The 16047-nt window shown below is 44.9% G+C and overlaps 1 protein-coding gene and 1 long non-coding RNA gene across 3 annotated transcripts; both read right to left on the minus strand.

The window, feature by feature from the left end:
- Window positions 1-1390: 1390 nt before the first annotated feature.
- On the minus strand, window positions 1391-4726 carry LOC132334018 (uncharacterized). Of its 2 annotated transcripts, XR_009488314.1 has the most exons (4): window positions 3866-4699; window positions 2712-2795; window positions 1995-2184; window positions 1391-1693 (listed from the first exon to the last, which is right to left on the minus strand). It is a non-coding gene; the product is annotated as an uncharacterized LOC132334018 (long non-coding RNA). The 2 variants fall into 2 exon arrangements; XR_009488315.1 differs by having other exon boundaries at window positions 1391-2184; window positions 3866-4726.
- A 1291-nt stretch (window positions 4727-6017) lies between these two features.
- RAP2C (RAP2C, member of RAS oncogene family) lies at window positions 6018-15840 on the minus strand. The gene is made up of 3 exons (XM_059859689.1): window positions 15333-15840; window positions 13280-13599; window positions 6018-8500 (listed from the first exon to the last, which is right to left on the minus strand). Exons 1-2 carry the CDS (start codon window positions 15603-15605, stop codon window positions 13321-13323), a joined length of 552 nt encoding a protein of 183 aa, XP_059715672.1. The 5' UTR covers window positions 15606-15840; the 3' UTR covers window positions 6018-8500; window positions 13280-13320.
- Between the last annotated feature and the right edge of the window lie 207 nt (window positions 15841-16047).

Below are 16047 nucleotides of genomic sequence, written 5' to 3' on the forward strand. Positions count from 1 at the left end.
GCTTTAAAATTTTTATAAAATATACCCCCTAAAAAGTATTAAAAAAAAAGCCTGAAAAAACTGAGTTTGTAAACACAAAAAGAGAAGAAAGGAACAGTCACCTGATTGATGCAGAGCCACTCCAGAATGGACCAGCTGTATTTCCAAGTTAAAGAGAAAAAGAAGAATTTGCTAGAAATTGCGTTAGGTCCTAGGAAAGACCCTTAATTGTGAGGCAGAAAGAAATCCTGGATCAGGCTGGAAAAGCCAGAGTTGATTTAGGCACACCTGCAGGGGACAGTCCAGGTACATGGTCCTTCCTTTAAACCTCTAACAGTGATCATTGTTTTACATTTTCTCCACTCTGCATCTTGGACATACCTCAACAGTTAGACCTGACTTGCCATATGCTGCCCTTCTAAAAACTTCTGCCTCAAAACTTTTCTATTTATTGAATATAATAAACAATGATAGATTTACATTTTCATCAAATTTTGCTTGCCAACCATCAGCTAAATAATCTATCAGTGTGCTGAAACTCATTACTCATAAGTAATAGGAAATAACTGGAAAATGGAAATAATTGCATTTTTTATTTTGTGTTTAGGTGGGGTTCACCCATAACCTTTCAACTGCAGGATAAGACTTGTCTGAGCAGCATTTTGATATCAGAAGGTGACATTATGCAGCAGCATTTTGCCCCAGTCCCACCCAAGGCAAAATTAGTGCATAATCTCATGCTCAAGGAATCACAGAATTAAAGCAAATCCTGTGATTATATTTTTATTTCAGCTTCAGCAGCTAAGTGCCTCTTTTCACCTACCTGCAATAACAGAGTAGGAAATCCCAAATAACCTCGATTATGCACTAAAGACTCCAAGCACAACTGCAGCTCCAGACACCTGAGACAAATCAACCCTAGGTGCAAAACATTCTTTGGAGTCCGGAAGCCCTGAAACATGAATTTATTTCCATTTCTGTTCTGTTTTCAGCCTGTGTTTGGCTGCCAGGGCCGGAGCACCGCCCCGCTCTGAGCCGGACCATCCAGGACGAGCCAGTCGCTGCTTCCACGCTCCCTCTCGTGGTGTTGGTGGTGCCCCACAACAAACACAGAGAGGACTCGGTGTGCAGGGATGAGCAGGTCACTCCTGCAATCACACTTTCCAGCGTGCACCCATGGGCATTGCTGACCCTTCCTCTTTTTTCAGATTTTACATGTTATGTAAAAAACTATTACCAGGTGTAAGCAAATACAAATGACAGCACAAGCTGTGCAAGAAACTAAATACTGCCCTGACTCTGGTGATACCCAGACCACTTTATCTCATTTTTGATATGCCAGTTGCACTGTGTTGTTGGCACAGCTATATAAAAAGCACTCTGTGATGTTTAATTCAAACAGGTCACTTCAAAGACACGAGAAAGCAATTTATGCAGCAAGAGAAAGCCTCTTAAACGTATTGAATCAAAGGAGCACTGATGCCTCCAAGGACTTGGGCACTGCACAGCATTCAGTGATGTGCAGCTGGGGAGAGGCACCTCACCACACCTGTGCAGCACTGCACAGCACTGGGCTGGTACCTTTATTTTTTTGCTGTCCTTTATTTTTTCACACGTTGTTGTTGGGCCACTTGCTGAGCATCAGGAAGGATCCTACAGCCAATGGCTTCATGTGAGGAAGCTGCCAAATGGAGTCTGCAATGCCAGGTGAATCCTAGTGGGAAGGATAGAGTTCTAAGGAACTATACTGCTTATTTTCATGACAGATGTGGTTTCCCTCTTGGCTCAAGACAAATGATTCTGGTTGAGTAAGCCTTGATTACACCTAGACAAAGAAAGCACATGTTCTCCAGGCCAAGTACCAGGCCAGGTACCTCCAGGCCAATGGATCAGACCCATTCCACCATATGGATCTTCATCCTGAGTTTTATTAACACCTCCCTCCCAGGTAGCCCCTCTACCCCTTTTTCCCTTTTATTCTTTCCCAAAAGACCCTTATCACACTTCAGTCCTACCAGGGCACACCAGATTTCAGGAATACAGCTCACAGCAGAGGGAAAGATGTGTCAAAGCCACTCTTCACAGCAGGAGGAGGAGAACAGAGCAGTATCCACCTGAAGCTGGGAGCTTGGTACTTTTGTAGTGATCAAAGGTGATCCCCACTTCATGGCTTCTCTTCCAGGGCCTTCTGGCAGGTGGTGGCAGCTACAAGACAGACACATTTCCAAAACCAGGAAATACTCCTACATTGTGACTGTCCCCAGGTCTCAGGGGTACATTCACAAAACCTCTCCTGATTATTAAACTGGGCCCCAAGAGGGAGCCATTTGGATGATCCTGTGCTGACAACTACTTCAGAGACAGCTGAAAGGAAAGGAATGCAGCTGGACACCCAAGCACTTCTAACCACAGCCTGATAATGGGCAGGCCCTGCAGTTAAAATCTTTCTTCTAACCTATTAAAACATCTGCATTACTGAGATTAGACCCAGAGCATTTGGCAAGGCTGTGCTAATTCCTGGAACACCAAATGGAAAATAATGACAAGATCAGTAATGTGACTGTGGTCCCTGCAAGGGACTTCAGAAATCCCATGTGACAGCCCAACACACAGAGGCAAGACCTACACTTTCCTCACACACTCCTTCCTCCAGCAGTGAGGATATATATTCCAATATCTTCTTAGAAAATCCCTCACCACCCCACAGAGCTGCAACTTGCTCCAGCACTTACGTGTGCTCTGTGAGCAGCTTTCTCTCTTTTCCAACATAGGTCAGCTTTCTGAAAATTCAGTTAAATTCTTCTTGTTTTCCCAGGCTGTTAGAGTTGACAAAATCGTTATTAATTGGAAGAAAAGGGGTCTAAGAACTGTCCCAGCAGTAGGATGAATCTCAAGCCACTGACTGATCATCCTATCTTGCCAGTTCCCAAAAAAACAAGTAGTCCTTCAGGAATGCCACACACAGCAAGTGTATTTTCTCTTTTCTGGGCTGACCAAATAATTTAAACGTTATGTTAAGGTAGATCTTCTAAGGACATAAAGCTGTATTAATTAGTCAGCCTAGCGGCAGGAGAAAAATAATTTCTGGAAAAGCCAGAAATTTCCCGGAAAGCTGATTGTTTGCTTTACTGAGTTACACTTACAAACCAATTAAACCTTTTAGTAGAAGCATGAGCCTTAAGACTGAACAAGTTACACTGTAGTCTCACAAATGTATGAAATATTAATCCTTTTCCTAAGTCTGAGAAATTTTCAACTTTGTTATTTAAGTTCTAGTCCACTTATTTATTTACATGCAAGAAATCCAATTTCAAAATTATTCTACAATGTTGGTGCATCTGATTCCAAGCAAGTCCAAGCACATCCATCCATGTCTCTAACACACCCTTGCCCATATGCCCCCAGGAGGGAAGTGCTACAGTTAGGATTTTTCTTCCCAGGGAAGAACAATTGAGGTCACTCCATAACTGGCAGTGTCGCTGAGTCTCAAATCCCACGCAAGCCTAATCACTGGAAATGTGCTTAGGAGGAAGTAAGGCACTGCTAAGAGAGCTGTCACAGCACACTCAGACTGAACCAGCAGAACACCAAAGAGCACACACATGCCACAAACCAAACAAGCAGTAAAGCCTCCCCTGTGAGTGAATATTTCACAGGTTCCTACAACATGAGAGACTCTTTCCCATCAATTATTGCAGTTATTGCTCCAGAGCTTTGGAGGGACTTGAAGAAAACTTGTTTTGAAGGAGAGTAGCAGCAGCAAGGAAGCTGATTCCATACTAAATACATTGTTTCCACAAAGAACAAGTTTCATCCCCTACAATCCCGCAATCAGCAGGGTCACTGCCAGCCCAGCTCAGTTCTGCCCCCAGCAGCACCAGCTCACCGCTGCCAGCGGGACATCACCTCTGCAGAGCTCAGAGTCCTCCTTCTCTGCTCCTCGCAGCCGCATTGACCAGGCAGAGATAAAAGTGGCTATGAAAAACACCCCAAACCCACATTATTTCACTTTCAGAGCCACGTCACCTCCTGACAGAGCGCACCCGCAGCGCCGGGAGCCGCTGGCGTTTCCTCCAGAGCGAGCCGTGACTCACCAGCCGCAGCAACGGCCCGGGCTGCCGCCTCTCCAGCACTGATAACTCACACGGGTCAGCAGGCACTGCTCTGCAACCCGGATCTCATTTTAATTAACACGAGACACTTCCACCTAGTTTCACACTGTAATTACAGCCCAGCCTCCCGGGGCAGATGCCAGCGTGCAGCTCCACACGAGGTGTGGCCGGCGGCTCCCCCTGCGCCCTGGCAGGGTCCCTGTGCCCAGCGTGGGGTTTGTGTGGCTGTGGGTTGCACCCCTGCACACCCAGCCGGGCCGCAGGGCCCAGCTCTGCCCTGGGCAGTGACACAGTTACGTGTCACCCGTGCTGGCTGGGGGAGCAGGGTGGGGACAAGCCTCTTGCTGGTGCTGCAGTTGGCTCCTGCTCTCTGATGGCTCTGGGGGCACATCCCTGTCCTCTGGCTGCACAGGGGAAGCTGCAGGACACGGCAGGCACCTGTAGAGCAAGACCTGGTAGACCAAAGAAAAAGCTGCCATGAAACATTACATAAACAGCCCCAAAACCAGACAGAGCAACATGACATTGCCACACCTATTTAACAAAGGATGCTACACAAGTCTGTGCAGCAGCAACCGAATTCATTCTCAGCAAAAAAGACTTCTGAAAGATAATAGCTTAAGAACAATCTTAAGTCCTTCCTTAAAATCCCCAACCCAGCCTGTATTACACTGTCACCTGGAAACAAACTAGTGGTGCAAGTCACAGGGGCTTAACTCACATCACTTCCCAACCTACAAGTGGAAAGAGGAAGCAGCTTCCTTAGTTACACTGAGTGCCATAAGGAATTGGGAGTATTGTTGCTGCCTTCTGACTTCTTTTAAACCACACAAGAAGTCAGACTCACACAGCAATGAACCCCATAGTAACACCTCAAAGCAGATCCTAAACTGTCAGCTCCCACCCTCAGTGACACTAATGAGAACAGGGCATGCCTCACCCTCACATCTCAGCTTGGTTAGGGAAGCAGACATTTCACCCAAAATCACTTAGAAGCACACCCTGCTCTTCTCTATCATTCTCCTCTCGAGATGGAAACTACTTCTCTATTGCAGCAGAGGAAGTGTGAGCAGGAAGAAGAAACAGCACAGAAACCTACCTACAAGATAAGGCTAATGCTGCTTCAGCTGGAGGAGGGGTGGTGAGCAGGCTACGTGGTTTTGCCTGCTGACACACTGCTGAGGACTGAAGGTACCAAGGTATCAACTTTTTCTCAACTTGAAATCACATTTTCCATTAATGCACAGCTTTAGTTACAAATGCAGTAGTAAAGGTCAGTGCCAAGACTGTATGTCCTGAGGAAGATGCACTTTTTGTTACAGGGCCCAGATGACAATCATTGACTTGGCAAATTCAGGGCTTTTACTGAGCATTTAAGATAATTGTTATCAAATAGCTTTGGGCACTTTGGTTTTCTGGAAAAATCTTGTGCCTCTCCTGCGGCAGAGCTCCAGGAGCACTCACTCTGCCAGGGTGGTGGGAAGATGTCAGCTCTGGCTGGAGGGCAGCTACAGACACTGCAAGGTGATGTCAGGACTTGTGGCCATCTTCACACACATAAAGCCTGCATGGAAACAAGAACGTTAAAGACTCACACGAGACAAACACAGCTTTCTTTTGAAGAAAGCTCCATCACACTGGCCTGGGAGGGGGCTGCTCTGAACTGGCCCCCAGCTCAGGGAGTGCCTGCCTTGCACAGAAGATGATGAGCCCTCACTCCCCTTCTCTCAGAGCACCCAAGACTGAGCTTTACACCCAGCTGGGGCACAGCTGTACACCCTGTTCCCCCACACCAGGACTCACTCAAGACAATTCAGATGTGGTTACTGCATTTAGAATAAAAACAGGACCTCAAAAACAACCCACAAAACAAAAAGCAGCAGCAGCCCACTCCAAAAGAAACTGAACACAGACTACTCACCCCAGTTTGGTAATACAGGTATCTATTTTATTAAAAAAGTTACAAACAGGTGGACTGTAGGGTTGTCTTACAAAATGACAAGAATGAATTCTACTGGAAAAAACTTTTTACAAAGCATTATAGGTAATTGTTCCATTTTTGCACTTGTTATTCCAGATTTCACCTATCACTGATAAAGATACAGTACATTAGATACAAGATGTTAGGTTACATTTTTATTTGTAGAGCCCTACTGCAGTGATTTGAACAACTCCTAAACAGATGCCATAGTAAAGACAATACATATTGCATTTATTATTAGCCTCTTACTCTAATAAGCAACTTCACATGCAAACTATTGAGGAAGCCTAAATAAACTTTTGGTCCCTTTTTCCCCCCAAAGTGTGCTGAAGAAACCATCTCTCATTTTCCCAGTCCTGTCACTCTAAGCTAGTTCAAGTTTTAAGGTTTTTTTTCATTTGTTTGTTTTTTGTGGTTTTTTTTTTCTTTTTTTCTTTTTTTGCTGAGGTCAATGAAAATGAACACTGCTTTGAAAACTACCCATAGGAATGAACCACTGATCAATATCAACCAACTTGTTCCTTCTTAGACAAAGGAAAACTAGGATCTTCATGAATTACTTCCATATCCTATTACTTCCTTACAACCTACCAAAATGATCAACAACCATCACTTAAAAAAAAAGTCTAGTTTGAATACAAGGTTTGGTTTAATTCTGATATTAAAGTGCAAACCTAAGTATTAGCCTCAGCCTGTTTATAAAGTTTGTACAAACAGGAAAAAAAATTTCAAGTAACCCCACAGAAAAAGAATCAGGTGTTTTAATAACCAGGCAGAAATCCTGTCCTCTTCTTTTCAGGATTCAAATTCAACACTGAATGTAGACACAGAATCTTAATTTCTGCTAATATTGTAAAGTCAGCCTGCATTTTTACCAATAAAACACATTAATATTGAGATACTGTACCGATGATCTTTTATTGTTTTAAATGCCATCATCCACAATACAATTTGTGAGTTTTCAACTGCTTAACCTCATATATCCATCACTGCTTTTACTGGAGCTTTTCTCATAGATATTTAGCTATTACAGGGAAAGAATGTACATTTCTAGAAGCATGTTCAAATGACTAAAGCTGGGCTCCTAAAAACCTAGAACTTTGGTGCAGTAGGTGAGCTGCAGTTATTAAATTTCTGCAAAAAAAAAAATTACACATTTTAAACCACTGCTAGAAAAAGCTCTCATGTATGCAACACGTTAATAGAGGTGAACAAAAAGATTTCGTCTGTTCTTTGTACATTTTCATTCTACTCTTTATACCTGTGTTATTGTTAAAATTTTCAAGTATTCAGAGAAAATGTTGATCAGGTAAACAATAAGGAAGGCAATGGCTGTTTAAAGCACGCTTGCAGTTAGTATCACTGAAACCTGGTGCTTTTCCCCTTGTTACACCCACTTGTCTCTAATATTAAACTTGTTTATTGGGGGAAAAAACCAAACTAAAAAGCAATTTGTGACAGTGCAAGAAAAATTTTAACAAATATTGCTTTAAAATATTATTCAGAAAGACAAATATTAGAAACTATAAAATGTAAAGTGATCTTATTTGCATTAGATTTACATATGCAGAGGTCTACTAGATGTCTCTTACTGTGCCAAGCAAAGCTGAGCTGACAGAGTAGGCATAGAGCCCATTTTGAAGGATACATTATCCCTTTTCAAAGGCATAGAGAAGCAATTTGTAAACAAACAAGTTTAGAAACTCAGTAGAAGGAAGTGTGTGCTGCTGTTCTTCAATGCTACAATTGTTGTGTTCAATTAAGAAACCCGAGATTGCGAGAAACATCAGCTGGAGACTTTCTATGCCATTCCAAGTAATCCCTACTGTCAAATCAGACCAGTTACAAACACATTGTCACAGCTGCATTTGCCAAGAAAAGGGATACTACATCCATACAACAGAGTGCCTTCGGTATCTTTCCATGACACTGTCACACGTAAACAAAAAGTCTCAAAGAATGACCAACTACATTGTAGGAGAAAACCTTGCAAATAGAAATAAGCACTGATGCGAGGTAATATACAGAAGTAACCATTTGTTTAAGGCTCAACTTATTCTCCATTAAAACTCTCTTCTTTTAAAAGGCATTGAGTAGGTAATACTGAGTTTAAGTATTTAATAAATACAAATTCAGAATTGATTAAAGAAATCAATTAAAATATTAAAAATGAACTCTTGCATATTAGCCATTATATGAACTTAGAAAGCTATAAAAGGACTGATAGATAAAGAACAGATTTTAAAACTTATGGTAAACATGCTAAGCATTCTGATTAAGGTGGGTGGATCCTGGAGGCCACCAACCTTACGCACTTAGATGTATGGCAATGTGCTGTAATAGAGACAGGTTTACCAAGGCTCAGCTCTGCAACCTGGGCTGAAAGTTCTCCAAAGCAGCATCTGTGCAAGTTTCCTCTGAGTTTTATCTGCAATTTAAACAAACAAAAAACCTAATGAAAGCCAGATTCAATACATATCCAAAGTGAACACGGCTTCTCCCCTGCCTGGAATGGCCAGTTTTCCATCCTGAGCTCCTGTTTTCCACAGCAGCATTCCCAAATGCTCCACTCCAAACTCTGTTAATACAGGAGGCAAGCAGGTAACAACCTATTGCTATTCACTTTGTAACAGCTGCTGCTGTGGGATAGGAAATTGCATCTAAAGATCTGTAAAAGCCAGGAAATTTAAGTTCTTGTGTACAGATGCACCAGTGCAGGACCTAGTGTATGTGTAATACCCAGTAACATACAGCAATGGCCTTTAGCACAAGTGCTGGGAACAGGCAGATGAGCCAACTCACTCACTTTTAACACCTGAGTTCTCAACAATCAGACCCTCTAAATGACTCCAAAAAAGCCCCTTAGCATTCAGACAGCCTCAGCAGGGACAGAGCTGTACACCACCATCCTCAATCAAGCACACCAACACGTTACCAACGTGACCAAACCATCTTTGCATTTCAGATAACTTGCTCGTAGCTCCCAGGATTTATCTGCAGAGATAGCCTAAAAGTCTCAGGTGAAGCTCAAAGACTGTAGAAACCTGTCATATGTATGTACATGTACTTCACTCTAGCTTGATCCATGACTTTTCAGGGATTTTGAGGAGCCTTCTCAATTCTTCAATTTCTCCAAATGAGTCAGGACCTTATGTTTCCTACTGCACCATTTCTTTCCAGCTGTTGGTTTGCTCTCAGCTAACAGTCTGTCACCACAGAGTGCTCTGACATGGCCAGGGTTCCCCTTCTTGCCTAACAACTCAGGAGCAGCACTCCTGCCCTGACAGGAGCCAACACCCAGGTTTTTCTTGCTGGTTTGTATGCTTTCCAACTAACAGCAACTCTCTCCCAGTCTGGGGAGATCACTCCCACCCCACACACTGTTGCTGGGGCACAAATTTTAGACAGAGAGAGTCCCTGCACTGTCTGAAGCAGCAAACCAACATTTAGCTTCTAATGGGGATGGATTAGACCTCCTTAATAGATGTTTTATCTTTGCTTAGAGCACAGAAGAGGCAAATGATTTACAGTGTAGCTCCTCATCCTACCAGAGTTAGATCCATCCCAAAAACTTAATCTAAAGCCAGCATTCAATAATGTGGCCAGCAAAGAATTGCTGGGAATAGTAAGAACAGAAAAATGAAGTAATGGTATTTTTCTCCACATGCCCTTCAGCATCCTTGCATTTGCAGGTTAGGGACCTCCCAGTTCAGATTTGTCATCTTGCCATTTGTGTTTAGTAACTAAAATTAACACTACAGGATACCTCATCTGGCTTCATTTGCCTGTGATATTTTATACCACTCTCTGGTCTCTTCTGTGAGCAGGCAAGAGAGAAGGGGAAGTTAGACAATACAGTATAATAAACGTGTCTGTGTTGCACAGCCACACAGGCCAGAACAGAGTACACTTTCAGTTTTTATTCCTAGAGTATTCCTCTTCCTACAGCCTTGCTAATACCAGTTACCCATGAACACAGGGGACAGAAACAGCTTATCAGAATCAGTCTTGCATCCCAACCTTTAAGGTGTTACCAATCCTACTAGTATCAGAAAGACTTTAGTGCATAAGCACTGTACTGGGTACCATACTTTAAAGAAGATTCAAAATACAAAACAATGTCACACTGAAAACTCAAGAGAAATACTGGAGCAAGGAATGCAAAGCAGGTCCTGGAACTCTCTCATCTCTGAATACAAGAGCAAAGCGACATAAAACCACTGCAGAAACACAAAAGAGGAGGTGGGAAACAGGATGTGAGAACAACACACATTTTTAAAGGGAACTAAGGGTTGTCCTGACTATGCAGTTATGTTCCATCGTCTATCTCAGCCAAGGCAGCTGACTGGAACAACAGTTTAGCAAATGCTTCTCAAAAATGTCATGAAAGAACCTACACATCAGAGCTGACAGACAGGCTGAAGTATCAGCAACAAAAGAGCTCAGGTTAAGTGGTACCTGAGAATTAAAAATGACACTGGAACAGCCTCAGGAAAAGCTCGGCTCAGAAAAGAAATCCAGCCCCACCCCTCTGGTGCCCTCCTGGCACCAGAACTGCAGGAACACAAACTGCTGTATGTACTGCTCTGTGAACTGGCACACCCAAGACTTCTCCTGGACACAGCCAGGTTACAGAACTCAGAGGTGATGATGATGATGATGCTCCCACGACACAGCTGTAGTTTCAAGCCCACAGATTTTCAGACAGGTGATTCTACTTCCTCAGTTTCAATTTACCTAGGAGGGGTCACTCCTAAAGCAGAGGTCTGACAAGCAGCAATTGTTTCCTGGATCACAGATAAGCAGGATTACAAAGCTGATTAGAGCTATCACAAGACACCATCAGCACCTCTCCTACCAAAGCACATCAGACAGAAATTATCAAGCAGCAAAGGCTCATGATAAAGTTAATGAGGTCCTACTCAAAGAACAAGGATAGAGTGGGAGCCAGGAAGAGGAAAGTACCCCAAAAGTGTTAGCCTGAAATGAAACATACAGAGCATGAAGCCTGTGAAAAGGCAGAATGAGTAATCAAAAGTTCCAGACGTAGTGAGAACTGGACTGAAGAGGAAATGGATCAGGAAGGAAAGACTTCTTTGGCATAGGTGATGAGACTACACTAGGCAGAGACAGCATTCCCCAGAAGCAAGGAAGCAGTTTGCTGCTAAAGGCTTGGGGTGATTGTCCAAGCCAGGCAGAAGGAAGAAGAGGAAATCTCTATCACAAAAGCTTAGATCCTCTGTCTCAAGACCTCAGAAAGACATAAGAATACAGATGTTTCTACTGAAGCAAGAACATGTTTAGGAAGCCACCAAATCTAGGTAAAAGTCATCATTCAAAGGAATAACATGGGGCCCTGCCCCTTCTTCAATTTCACTTTTAAGATTAAATGCTAAATCCAGAAGCAGACAGGTTACAAAGCCTTCCTTAGAAGCAATCAATTCCAGATCTCTAAATTTCAAGGATGAAAGGCCTGATTTTGTCAGAGTTTAAGACAGTACCCTGCACAAGACAAACCATTAGTAACCCAGGGGATTGCCATATCCTTTGGCACAATACTTCCAGTCCACATAATCTTGTTTGTGAAGCTGCCTTAGAAATAGCTGCGACATTGCATTACTATACACAATTCAGGATATTACCCCTGCAGCACTCAATTTAAAAAAAAGGCAGTAATTTCTTAGATTCATTTCTTCCTAGAACTCCACAGACTCTGCAGGTGTGATTAATGCGCAATGAAAGACTTGATTTTTATTTTCCTCTGCTCCAAAACAACAAGCTCACTCACCTTTCAATGAGCAAATCTCAAACTTACACCTCTTACACAGTGACAGCAGCCCTTCCTAATTTCACAGAACTGGAGATAAAAACATTATGTGTTATCTGTAGCATGACAGTGCTAGAGCCATGAGCACCTAAAACATGATATTTACAAAGCACTTGATAACAATCTCAAAGAGAAGCTTTGAGACTTCACTCTGACCTTGCACTCAAGATTAAAGAGGATGCATGGTCCAAAGCTTCTAGTAATAACCTATTTTCCCTCTTGTCACTCAGACACAAAAAGCTCCTTTGAGTTAAGCAAGTTACTACCATGGCAGTGGAGTCTGAGCCTCAAGCAGTGCAGCTGTCAGGAGGGGCAGTTCCTTCCCCTGAGTTTCCACATCCTCCCTCATTCCTGCACTTGCTCTCGAGGATCACGAGTTGTTTGTGAAGGTCCAACAGACAACTGGAGGTCTGAGGGACCAGCTGGCTGCACACAGAGCACACCAAGGGTGCTTTGCAGTCACAGGGATTGGAGCCAGAGGTGAAACAAGACCTACAACAGCTACAGGGGAAACAGGAGTGGGGGGATTCAGAACCACCTCATGGGAATGCACACTGGGGAGGGACAGAGCCGTTCACAGTCAGGAGGAAAAAGGTGATGAAAAACACACCACACATGTGAAAGGCCAAAGGCAGCTGTCCTGGAGGGAAAAAAAAAGAAAATTAAAGCAACACCTGACACAGGGGAAGCCTTACAGAGAGCCCTCTGAACACTGGACTCTCATCACACCTCTTGTGAGTCACTGGGGAAGGAAAGTTGTGCATTGGGAAGCCATTTTACAGTGTGTTCTCTGCTCTGGAGATCTGAGATGAAGAGCACTTTGTGCACGCCCTTGACTATTACATGTGAGCTTTGAGCCACTTCTCACCACTCAGGGTGGTTCTCTTGAAAGAGAAACTTATTCCACTGATAAGGCAGGAGGGTACTGTCAGTTTCTGTACTACAGAACTTTATTTATTTGAAACAAGCTCAAAGTCTTCTCAGCAAAACTACTGGGAAACTCGGTCACAATAATCCCATTGAACTCCAAGGTAACTCCCATTACTGGAAAATAATTCAGATACCAGCTACAAGAACAAACCCACTGCAATATCACAAAGCACTTATGCAGAATAACACAGCATCAAATACAGCACTGACAGTCAAATAGGTGCAGATGAGATCATTCACTTTGTGTCATTGTAAAATTACTGCAACCAAATGCAGCATTCCCTGACTAACCCTACTGAGGTAACACGAGAAGTCCATTTGACTCAACCATGTGCACAAGCTCCCATCTCTTTTGGAGGAAGGCTGCCTCATTTCAGCCTCCCTGTCCCTTTATCTCTTACTGAAGCACCATGTTTAGAGACCTCAGTTAGTTATGACTGTTCCACCAACCTGCTCTGTATGGCCATGGTTGAGGTTTTTCTTAATCTCTCTCACTGGACGATGCAAGTTGTACAACATTGATCTTGTTTTTCAGGCAGGGAGGCATAGTTCATTTGCCTGACGATCTCAGCAAACAGTTCATCCACCATCGTTTTGCTCTTGGCTGACGTCTCCATGAAGGGACAGCCCCACTCCTGAGCCAGGGCTCTGCCTTCTGCAGACAGGACTTCCCTCTCCGACTCCAGATCCACTTTATTCCCCACCAGGATCAGAGGAACTTTCTCGTATCTCTTCACCCGGACAATCTGGTCCCTCATCGGCTTGATGTCCTGGTCAGACAATCCAGCTGGTTAGTACATGCAAGGGATCACATGCAACTGCTACACAACCACTGCAGAAACACATTTTAACAACCCTCACGTGCAACTGAACATTAAAAATACATCAGAAGGCTTTTTAAACTCATAGTCACGCAGATCTGGAATTCAGAAAAAATTTACTACCGACCACTAAGTTACTTCTTCTTTTATACAAAAGCATGCACACGTTAGAGAATTTTATGTGCATATACAGCAGAAAGTGACTGCTGTGCTCTCAGACACTCCATTCAGCCAGAGGAGGACACGGCACTGCTGCTCTGAAGGCTGGTTTCAGCTTTCTGAAGAAGTTGTCTCAAGTCTAAGGACCTGTAACCCTAGCAGGGGCATGCCATTACACAACCGTTTAGGAAGTTTGTGCTTAGTTTACAGCTTGAGAGAGTCATCAATTTAAATAAAGCCTTCTCAGTCCTGGAATGCTTAGAATAATTCATTGTGAACACATTTAATCACATGTAAGTAACCAAATTAGATGCTGTAAAGAGATTTTATTACCTAGAGATGCATTTATTCAAGTCTGAGCCGACACGGGGCGTTTACACTTGAAAGTCTGAGTCAGCCTCCTCTGCCCCCTGAGTGTTTTAAGTTGCTATCAGTACTACAAATTCTTGCATAGTTCTGAGACAAAGCAATCCCAGCGTTTGAAGTTACCACTGTGTAAAGAACTGCAGAGAGGTTTACACCTACAGCCTTCAGAGCAAACACTACAGACAGACGGGAATAATTAAATATTAACAAGGTGGATTACTGCACATCCATTCCTCAAATAATGAGGGCTCACTGGAACCCAAAAATCAGTGAAAATGAGAGCAGAAGCATCCCAATGTCACTGCTGTTGTTTTCCAAAGATAAGCATGCCTACAGCTTGCACAGGGTTGTTTCGAGGCCTCTGCTAAGATAAGGTTTAGCCTTCAGCAGAAGCAAACAGTGGGGGTGTGCAAGGTCTTGCCAAGCAGCTGGAACACACCCAGCTCAGCAGCCCAAGCCAAGGCAGGAGCTGCAAATCCCTGCTCTGCACGGAGCGCTGCTAAACTCACTTATTGCCCAAAAACAAAGCCCCGTTTCTACAAGCAGCTTAGAGCAGCTACTAGCTGAGACATTTCCTTTTTTTGGAAAGTTTTAATAGTAGAAATCAAATCCAGATCCACAAATGATCGTGTATAGCTAGCTCTCCTCTCCAGTACTCCACCTACGCTGTGAGAGCATCGAGCTCGTGCTGGACAGGAATATATTTTAGGGGCAGGGAGCGGAAAATAGCAGCTCACTTAAGAAGTCACAACTGCAGAACAATGAGACTTTCTTCAAGAGCAACTGCAGAAACATGCCTTTTAGGAAGGACAGGGGGTTGGAAGGGGAAGTCTCGGGTTTAATATCGAGTGATTTCTTCACAAAAGGGGACTGCCAAGAGATTTCTGTTGGGGAAGTGGGAGCTAGTCATTGTTCTCCAGCACGGCGTGGGATTTAACAATGGTGGCACCCTGATAAGTACCTGCAAAGCAAGCAGTTTTCCATCAGGAAGCAGGGCTGGTAAACGCGCTTTCAAGCTGGGCATTTACACTTTTGGCCCTTCGGAGATAAAGCGCTTCCACGCACACGTGGCTACCCCTAAAACTTCCTCCTCGGCCCAGCGCCTTCCCCAGGGTAGGGCCGGCTCCATCCGAGGACGGGACACCGGGCGAGGTTACCTGGAAGGACTGCTGGTTGACCAGGCTGTAGACGAGGATGAATCCCTGCCCGTTCTTGATGTAGAGGTCGCGCATGGAGGCGAACTGCTCGGTGCCCGCCGTGTCCAGGATCTCCAGCACCGACGGAGACGAGTCCACCTCGATCTCCTTGCGGTAGAAGTCCTCAATGGTGGGGTCGTACTTCTCGATGAAGGTCCCGGTGACGAACTGCACCGTCAGGGCGGACTTCCCCACCCCCCCGCTGCCCAGCACCACCACCTTGTACTCCCGCATCGGGCCCCGCTCGCCGCTCCTCGCCGGGCCCGGGCCTAGGGCAGGCGGCACCGCGGCCCTCGCATAGCCCCGGCCCGCCTCAGGTGAAGGGCGAGGCCCCACTGCTCCCGCGCCGTCCTGGGGGGAGCGAGACCCCCGTCAGCACCCGGCGCGGCCCCGGCCCCGTTGCGCTCCTTCACCGCCGCGCTCCCGCCATCGCCGCCTCGGCCGCGGGACCCGCCCGCCAGGGCCACCCCCACCCGGAAGGGTTTTGCTGAGGCACCGGAGGCGGCCCCGCCCCGTCGTTACCGCTCACTTCCGGCGTGCTGCGTCACGGCCCGCCCGAACTGCGCCGGGGGGGGGGGGGGGGGGGGGGGCAGGTTTGAGTGTGGCACCGAGGCACACGCGCTGTGATGGGGGACAGGTTTGAGTGTGGCACCGAGGCACACGCGCTGTGATGGGG

The sequence above is a fragment of the Haemorhous mexicanus genome, chromosome 14 (genome assembly GCF_027477595.1).
Source record: "Haemorhous mexicanus isolate bHaeMex1 chromosome 14, bHaeMex1.pri, whole genome shotgun sequence".
Taxonomy (NCBI): domain Eukaryota; kingdom Metazoa; phylum Chordata; class Aves; order Passeriformes; family Fringillidae; genus Haemorhous; species Haemorhous mexicanus.